The sequence below is a fragment of the Panthera uncia genome, chromosome E1 (genome assembly GCF_023721935.1).
Source record: "Panthera uncia isolate 11264 chromosome E1, Puncia_PCG_1.0, whole genome shotgun sequence".
Lineage (NCBI taxonomy): Eukaryota > Metazoa > Chordata > Mammalia > Carnivora > Felidae > Panthera > Panthera uncia.
The window spans coordinates 6,577,754-6,587,420 of NC_064814.1; the positions used below are offsets into that span (position 1 = coordinate 6,577,754).

A 9,667-nucleotide genomic window follows, 5' to 3' on the forward strand; every position below is an offset into this window, starting at 1 on the left:
AGCCCCCTCCCCCAGGAGCAGGTTCTACCTTCTTGAGGGCATACTCCAACTCCATAGCCTGGTAAGCTGGGTTCACAGACACCTAGTGGAGACAGTGAGGGTATGTCAGTGAGTGTCTCAGCCAGACCCTGTCCCTCCCGCTGCCTCTCCACTCTCGGGAGGCACAGAAACACCATGCCGTCAGAGGCAGTGCCCTGCCCGTCCAGGCCTCCTTGGGGGGCTTCGGAAGAAAGCACTACGCGGTCTGAAACCAGTCAGGCACCGGTTCGGTTTGGGGGCCAAGGAGCTGGGGGACTCCCCGTGAATTCTGCACCCCCTACATACCCAGTTGTTCCCGCTCACCAGAATGATGCCTGCCTGAGCGGTGGCCAGCTGCATGAGCACCCACGCATAGGAGTTGGGTCCCCACATGCCCAGCCGGTCGCCCTTGCGGAGGCCGATACTCAGGAGCCCAGAAGCAGCTTTGTCCACCTGGTGTAAATAGAGCACAAGGGGTGAGACGTGGGCGAGCCGGAAGGGGCCCTGACTCCCACCTCAGCCCTTGGCCTGGGGGTTGTCACCGGAACCACCTGGGAGCAAGGGACAGGCAGATTCCCAGGCCTCAGTGGGCCTGGATGGGGCCTGGGAATGTGCACCGTGAACCAGCAGCCCAGGAGTGAGTGATGCAGGTGACCTCGGGCCCCTTCTGCCTCAGCCCTGTCCCCTTCTCCTGCCATCCCTTGGGGTTCTCAGGCAGCCCCCTCACCCTGCCCCATAGCCAGGTGCTGCCCTGAGGGCTCCACCCAGCCAGTGCAGCCTGGGGGGCTAGCACCTGCTGACTTCGAGGGTTCAAGATCAGGACCCACCTCCTCCTTGAGCTGGGCAAAGGTCAGCCTGATGTTCTCCTGCGGGACGACCAAGGCCTCCCGGTCGGGGACCCTCTGTGCTATGGCTTCCAGGCACTGCCCCACAGTCTTGTTGATAAGACGCTGTCTTGTGAGGCCCTGGATGTAGCTGAGGCCTCCGACGGGCAGGGGGACGGTGCGATCTGCCCCTGTGGAGCTGTGGGGAGAGAGGCGATGGGCTCCGCTGTGCCAGGCCAGGCCGCACTGGCACCAGGGGCTGGCACACCCGGCCGGGAGGTAGGCTGCTCACAGCGTGCACAAGTGCCCGCCCCTGCCCCATCCCCGACCCGATAGAAAGGCTCAGTTATTCTGCAACTCTAAAGCTGTACTCAAAAAAACTCTGAGCGCCTGGGTGGTTCAGTCGGTTAAATGTGGGAGTGTAACAGGTCTCAGACCCTGTTCCCATCAGAGAGGGTGTGGTGTGGGGCCTGAGGGCCGATGTTGGCCAATTCGGTGCTGCAGGTGCTATGCTAAAAGGACCACGTGTCCCTTTTGTTGATTGACTGCTTGGGTCTTGTAGGGGAGAGTCTGGGGCAAGAACAAGGTATGCAGGATAGAGGGGAGCCACACTGGATTTCCCCATAAATGGGAGAGGAAGTCGCTGCCACCTTGCACGAGGGTGGGTCACGAGGCAGGCGGACTGGGAAGCTGAGGGGACCCGCTGCAGCTCTGTGGGGAGCAAGGGAGCACTAGGCTGGGATCGGGGGTCTGAGGGCTCCTCCCGAGTACGCTGCTGGCTGGGTGGGCAACCGACACAGTCACCTTTGGTGTCCCATGTCACCTCCAGGGAGCATCTCTGCTTTCAGCTACTGGGACAGTTCCTTGGGATCCTGTCTGCTCAGGGACTTCAGTTCTCTCCCGTTCTGCAGCTGGACAGAGCTGAGAGGCATCTGTACCTTCTCAGAGGTCCTGGTGGATAAAGCCCTTGTTGCCTTGGCTGTGACTTGAATAAAACACTCTATGCCAGCTTCTCTTCCTGCCTCTTTCTCCTGCCTCCTGCCTCCTAGCATTACAAACCACCTGCAGCCTTGTTCTCAGGGGCATCAGGAAAAGACGCAGGATTTATCCTCTCTAGGCCTCAGCTTCCCCACCTAGGAGTAGTCTGAGGCCTGGATCGGTGGTTATTCTCAAGTGAAAGGGGATACTATGTAAATGACCCAGTTAATCTTATCAAAGGATTGTGGCCAGCCACGTAGGCCAAGTGGTTCCTGCAGGTGTACTGGGGGCAGAAAACAGCCCAGACAGCAGGGCTATAAAATCCTATGAGGCCCCACACCCTACTATCCCTAGGTTGACCAACCTAAAATACTGTTGAGCGGGCTCCCAGTGCCCACTATGACACCCCTCAAAAGGGATTACACGCCCCAAATCCCTACGTCACAGGCAAGCGGCGGAGGGCATGCATTTTTGCCCACTGGGAAACAAGTGTGCCTTCTTCCTTTGGGTTTGCCAAAAGTGATAGTTGCAAGAACAAGCATGTGGAGAACTTGCTTAAGAAGAAAACGAACACAGGGTTACTAAGTAGGAAGAGACAGAGACAGGGAGGCACAGTAACAAACTTCATCTTGAGGTTCTGAATCCCTAGGCCCGGCCACAGGTGATGTCTGCCTTCCTCTGGACTTTCCACTGTCAAAGGGCAATAAATTCCCTCTTTAAATTTAAGCCAGTTTCCGGAAGGGGGGGGGGCGGGTAGGGAATGCCAAATTCCATTTGCAACAAGGAGGAAGCTGGAGGACATCATGCTAAGTGAAATAAGCCACACTCAGAAAGACAAACATTGCCCGATCTCACTTATTCGTGGACTCTAATAAATCAGCAAACAAACCAAAATAAACTTAAGCCAGTCTGAGTTGCGTTTCTGTTGCTTATAACGGATACATCCTAATATACCTACAGTTTTCAGGTTCAGTGGATAACCAGTGCCCTTGAAGGCCTGGCAGGCAGCCTCCCACAGCCCAGCATCGGGTTCAGGAGGCAGCCAAGGGAAAATCTCAGGCACTTTAAAGGTTTTGTTGTCAACAAAACATAACAGGTTTCCTCTTATCCTCAAAGTTGACCACTGTCCTTGGTTCGGAACCCGGGTTTCTACTCATTCAACCATAGATTTCAGACCAGAGAGTGGCCTCCTGGAAATTCTAGTTGGCAGATCAACAGGTTGGTTTATGTGCAAAAAATTCCCCCCAAAACTAGGGCTCCTGGGTGGCTCAGCCGGTTAAGTGGCCGACTTCAGCTCAGGTCATGATCTCACGGTCTGTGTGTTCAAGCCCTGCGTCAGACTCTGTGCTGACAGCTCAGAGCTTGGAGCCTGCTTCAGATTCTGTGTCTCCCTCTCTCTCTGCCCCTCCCTCACTTGCACTCTGTCTCTCTCTCAAAAGTAAATCAACATTAAAAAATTAAAAAAAAAAAAAACCAGAAAAATCCATTTCAATTGTCACATATGTTATATCCTTTATCTTCACAGCAGTGCTGATAAGTGCAAAGGCCCCCAATAGGTCCTTGTCCTTAAGAAACCACCCTCGGGGAGTTTAGTTGGCCATGGCCATGTGGAATAGAAACCACATTCCCAAGTTTCCCTTGCAGGTGGTCTGGCCCAAAGGTGAAGGTGTGGATTTAAAGAGAGGTACTAGGTACAACTTCCCTTAAAGGAAAGGGGCATCTTCTCTTTTCCTTTCCCACCAGCTGGAGTGCCATCTGCAACAGGAAGGGAATGGCAGAGACAAAGAGGCTGGAGCCTTGACAGGGGGGCGTACTGTGCCGCCGAGCCTCCACAAGGTGGCTGTCACACAGGACGCAGAAAAAGAAACTCCCATCTCCTCAAAGCCACAGTGAGAGTGGGTTTCTCTGACATATGCTAAGCAAATCCTAACACGTACAGGTGGGAAGCATGAACTGCCATCCTATAGGTAAAGAGAGTGAAATGCACAGAGCCCAAGTAGCTGAGTCTGCAGCCGGTAAGTCAGCGAAACCGCCCCTGGAACACACATCGGGGAGGAAGGAGTGGGTGGGCAATTCTGTTCTTTAGGCTTTGCATGTGTCCCCCCCAGACTGTCTAATCTCCATTTTGTTTTTTTCCACCACTGTTTACTCATTGAACTCAGGAACCTGGGACCGGAGCAGGGCAGAACAGAGGTGGGAACAGGTGCTCCTCCAGAGGACTTAAGAATTCTAGAAACTCGTATGAATGCAGTTTGCTCATAAAGGTAAGAACCACCCAACCTTTCGAAACTCCAAGCGCAAACAATTGATTCTACTCTCCTCCTTCCTCGAACACACCCCAAGGGCCTTGGGCAAAAAGGGGCAGCCACTTCTTTTTCTTTTATTGTTTCTTCTTTAAGTAGGCTCCACACCCCAGCAGAGTCCAACCCAGGGCTTGAATTCACAAACCTGAGATCAAGACCTGAGCTGAGATCAAGAGTAGGACACTTAACTAAATGAACCCCCAGGCACTCTGTCTTTTTCTGTTCTTCTTCTTCTTTTTTTTTTAATGTTTATTTATTCTTGAGAAGGAGACAGAGCATGAGTGGGGAGGGCAGAGAGAGAGAGAGAGAAAGAGACAGAATCTGAAGCAGGCTCCAGGCTCTGAGCCGTCAGCACAGAGCCTGACGCAGGGCTCAAACTCAAGAGCCAGGAAATCAAGACCTGAGCCGAAGTTGGACGCTTAACCGACTGAGCCACCCAGGCCCCCCTTTCTTTTTTTGTTCTTTTTTTTTTTTTTTTTTAATGTTTATTTATTTCTGAGAGAGAGAGACAGAGCATGGGCAGGGGAGGGGCAAAGAAAGAGCGAGACACAGAATCCGAAGCAGGCTCCAGGCTCCGAGCTGTCAGCGCAGAGCCCAACGCAGGGCTAGAACCCACAGACAGTGAGATCATGATCTGAGCCAAAGTCAGACACTCAACCGACTGAGCCACCCAGGTGTCCCTCTTTTTCTGTTCTTAAACAGAGTGGCAGACACACCATCTAAACCTGAAAAAGACAATAGAGATTTGGTTTGAGAAGTTGTGGCTTTTGTTTGTTATTATTATTATTTTTTTAAACATTTTTATTTATTTTTGAGAGCCCAAGAGAGACAGAGTGCGAGCGGGGGAGGGGCAGAGAGAGCGGGAGACACAGAATCCGCAGCAGGCTCCAGGCTCCAAGCTGTCAGCACAGAGCCCGATGTGGGGCTCGAACCCACAGACAGTGAGATCATGATCTGAGCCGAAGTCAGACGCTTAACCAACTGAGCTACCCAGACGCCTCTGTTATTAATATTTTTAACGTTTGGGTGGGAAGCTAATGAGTCAGAGGAGGAGAGCCAGCAGTTCCTGTGGCTTCCAACTCAAAGAACTAAAGTCGAATGGTCTCCCCACCATCAGCAGTTACCCATGGCTAAGCAGAGGATCCCCCTTCTGACATATTGTCAGAAGGTCAGTAGTAGTGTCTCATATTTACATCCTTTTACATCATTTTATCATGTCTCATCATCACAAGAATGGTGAGTACAATACAGGGAGATATTTTGAGAGAGACCATCCACGTAATTTTTATTACAGTATATTGTTATAATTGTTCTTTTATTATTATTGTTGTTAATCTCATACATGACTAACTTATAAATTAAACCTTACCATAGGTATGTCTCCATAGGAAAAAAACGTTGTATATATATTTTGGTGCTAGCTGTGGTTTTAGGTGTCCACTGCGGGTCTTGGAACATATCCCCCATGGATAAGGAGAAACTACCGTAAATATTTAGTGAGGCCTTCAGCTACTTGGGTTGGGCGTCCTAAAACACATAAATGAGGCAGGTGGGAGCCGTGAAAAACCGGAGACAAAGCCCCACCTAAAGGTGTCCTTGGAGAGTTGCACTTGAGAATTCAGGTGAGAAATCAGGAAATGAGGATTTTTCTTTTATTCTCTTGACCTTTTATTGTTGGCAACGAACGTGTTCACTGTTTTATCCCCAAGTGCCTCACAGTGCCTGGAATGTAAGAGGTGTTCAACGGAATGACCAAATGAGTGAATTATAAATAATGCTCCTAACAACCCAACGGAAAAAAAAAATGAGTGAAGGACGTGAATGGACGTTTTTCCAAAAAAGATATTTGGCCCACAAGCATGTGAAATGCGAACGAAAAGTGACACACCCTAGGGAGGCGAGAATCAAACAACGCAAAATAACAAGTGATGGCCACATGTGGAGACCCTGGAGGCCTTGTGCACAGCTGGTGGGAATGCAAAATGGTGCAGCCAAGGTGCAAGCCAGCTGGGTGCTTCTCCAAAAAGTTAAACACAGAATTAGCAGATGACCCAGCAATTCCAGTCCTACGTATCTACCCGGAAGAATTAAAAACGGGGACGCAAACAAACACTTGTACCTAAATGCTCCCAGCAGCACTATTCACAATAGCCAAGGATGCAAACAACCCATTGGTTCCAGCAACGGGATGAATGGATACACGGAACGTGGACGGTCTACCCAATGGAATATTATTTGGCCATAAAAAGGAAACGTATTGATATCCACTACAACGTGGGTGAACGGTGAAAATATTATAGTAAGCAAAAAAGGCCGGACACAGAAAGCCACATATTGTATAAGTCCGTACATATGACATGTTGAGGAGGAGGAAAGGCAAATCTACAGAGACAGGAAGTAGATTCAGTGGTTGCTTAGGGCTGAGGGGAAGGAAGGGTCCAGAGTTGATAGCGAAGGGAATGGGGTTTCTCTTTGAGGTGAGGGAAATGTTCTAAAATTGACTGTGGTTGGGGTACACATATTCATGACTCTACTAAAAACTGTGGAACTGTATACTTTAAAAAGCAACGTAGAGGGGTGCCTGGGTGTCTCAGTCGGTTAAGCGTCTGACTTCAGCTCAGGTCATGATCTCACGGTCTGTGAGTTCGAGCCCCGCGTCGGGCTCTGCGCTGACGGCTCAGAGCCTGGAGCCTGCTTCAGATTCTGTGTCTCCCTCTCTCTCTGCCCCTCCCCTGTTCATGCTCTGTCTCTCTCTGTCTCAAAAATAAATAAACATTAAAAAAAATTAAAAAAATAAAAAGCAACGTAGACACTTCCACTCATAAATACGTATTCAGCAGAATTCATGCGGGTGCTCACCAAACGACAGGTCTGAGGATGTTTGCGTTATCTCCAATATGAAAACTACCTAAATACCCACCAGCCGTGGAACAGATACATAAATGGTGATTTCTTATTTGTGATGTTATATAGTAATGACAGCAAATGAACTATGACTATACCCAGTAATGTGGGTGAAACTCATTTAAGAAAGTTAAAGAAGCCAGATAGAAAAAGGTATATACTGTCTGATTCCATTTATCTTTTTTTATATTTTGTAAATATAAATTTTATATTTTATATTCTTTATATTTATATTATATTTATATATAAATATATAAAATTTAATATAGATTTATATATTTAATATTAAATTAAATTAAATATATTTAATATATAATATTTATATTGTATTATATTTATATTATATATTTTATATTATATAAATATATTTTATATTTACTTACTTTGCGGGCGGGGAGAGAGAATGAGCGGGGGAGGGGCAGAGAGAGAGGGAGAGAAAGAATCCCACGCAGGCTCTGCACTGGCAGCACGGAGCCCCACTGGGAACTTGAACTCACGAACTGTGAGATTTCGACCTGAGCTGAAATCAAGGGTTGGTCGCTTAACTGACTGAACCACCCACGTGCCCTGGATTCCACGTGTAGGCACAAAACAGGCAAAGCTAATCTAAGCTGCTGGAAATCAGGAGAGCGGCCAAATGGGTGTTGGTTATATGGGTGTGTAGAGTTCATAGAAAATTCGCTAAAGGGAGTGCTTCAAACATGTGTACTTTTCTGAATCTGTGGTATACTTCAATACAAAGTTTGAAAGAAAGCTCTCCTAGGGCTAAAGCTGGTAGTATTGTTATCCTCGAGATTCATAAACTAAATTTAGTGACAGACTATGGCATCTATTTACCATTTTGTCATAAAAATAAAAGCAGCACGTGCAAAACCCATCCATACATTAATAGAAAATGCTGGGCAAGTCAAGCTGACACATGATCTCTGTTCTAGAAATTACTCCAGCAAAGAGAGAATCTCTGTTTTGAACGCGGCAGGATCTTCCGCCCTGAGAACCCCAGTAGATGGTAAAGCAGTTTAGGTGTCCTCTGTGCAGTTCTTGATACACTGGGGCTCCTGGGCCAACCAGCCCGTGACACACACGGCCGCATGTTCTCCAGGTTCAAGAGCACAGAGCAGCTCGTGACATATTGCTTGCTGTTCAGAATGTCGCTTACTGGATGCAAAGGCTGTGGAATACTGCTCCAGCGGGAAGCCAGAACCACTGGATGGCTATCTGCTTTACAATGTAATATCCAGGGACGTCTGTAGAGACGTTTAGTGACAAGTCGGGAGTGTGAGGGTCCTGATTCACGGAAGAGGTGGGCGCTGTCCGTGAGGAAGGGCGGAGGTGGGTGAATCTCCTGCAGGGGGGTGACCCGAAGGCAGGAAGAGAACGTTCAGCTTCTCCCCTGCAAGGCCGTCATGTGGGTTTTCTCGGGGGAAATCGTCCCAAGTGCTTTTGTCCCTGTCTTACAAATGGAGAAATCGAGGGAGAAGTTAAGCGACTTGTCCAAATGCTGCAGTAAAAGTTGATGAGAACGGCCTCATCATTTGATCGCAAACCGCTTTCCGCAAAAACAGACCAAGCGGCGTCGACCCACGAAACGCAATGGGCCACAGACTCGGGGAAGAAGTCGACAAGTGGCGGGTAGGCATAGGGAAAGATGTCCGCTATGTTGCCCAAGTCAGGGCAAAACAACCGTGAGGCACTTGTTTCTCAAGATATCAGCAAAGGTGGGAAATACTGATGTCACAACGTCTGCAACTTATTTTCAAGTGGTGGCAAGAACTGTGAGGTGTGTGTGTGTGTGTGTGTGTGCGTGTGTGTGGTGTGGTGCATGCGTGTGTGATGTGTGTGTGTGTGGTGTGGTGTGGCACATGCATGTATGTGCAAAGACAGACAGGGCATGTATGGAGGGAGAGACATACTCCCCGACACTTTAGCAGCTCGTATTTCAAATTCGGTCTTTTCAGCCATTCATCTGGGTTATGGTAGCACCGGGCCCCAAAAGCTGTTATCCCAAAAATCATATATACATGTATGTATGTATGTATATATGTATGTGTGTATATATGTATGTATGTATGTACATATCTTGAAAGTGAGTCAGTCTGTCTGATTCTGTAATAAATGAAAAGTCGTTACAGGGGAAAATGTAACAAATCAGTAATCCTCTGCCCAAAGCAAAGATTGCTGTCTTTCTAGAGGAGTCTAAGTCTAATTTGAAAATTCCACACAAGGTGTTCTTGCCAAAGAGTCCCCACAGGCAACACTGGAAAGCATTTTCAGCTCAATGAGAGTTCAGGGTATCCCTGGATACCCAGTCTGTGGCATCCTCGGCTTTGTGCAACCAATATGTGAGCTTATCCCAGGATAGGGAGAAGGACTCAGCAGAGAGCCCATGGATTACAACACTGCCCTCAATATTGCCAAAATAAAGCTCCCCAATTAGAGAAGATTAATAACATGGCTATTAATCTCAACATAAAAACAAGAATGACTGATGACACAGACTGTTGGCAAGGATGTGAAGAAATGGGCCTAAGTGTAAATTGGTACAAGATTTTAACAGGGCAGTAAAGACAGCAGCCATAATGCTGCTTATGCGTCAGGACCCCCCCCCCCCCCCCCCCCCCCCCCCCCCCCCCCCCCCCC

The 9,667-nt window shown here is 48.5% G+C and overlaps 1 protein-coding gene across 1 annotated transcript in view; it reads right to left on the reverse strand.

Annotated features, from left to right (window-relative positions):
* Positions 1-9,667, reverse strand: part of ACSF2 (acyl-CoA synthetase family member 2) — a 34,542-nt gene that overhangs the window by 12,176 nt on the left and 12,699 nt on the right. The window contains exons 2-4 of the mRNA XM_049635843.1: positions 846-1,041; positions 343-471; positions 29-82 (exon numbers count right to left, since the gene is read on the reverse strand). Of these exons, the coding sequence (XP_049491800.1) occupies positions 29-82; positions 343-471; positions 846-1,041 (379 nt within the window). The remainder of the gene's footprint in view (positions 1-28; positions 83-342; positions 472-845; positions 1,042-9,667) is intronic.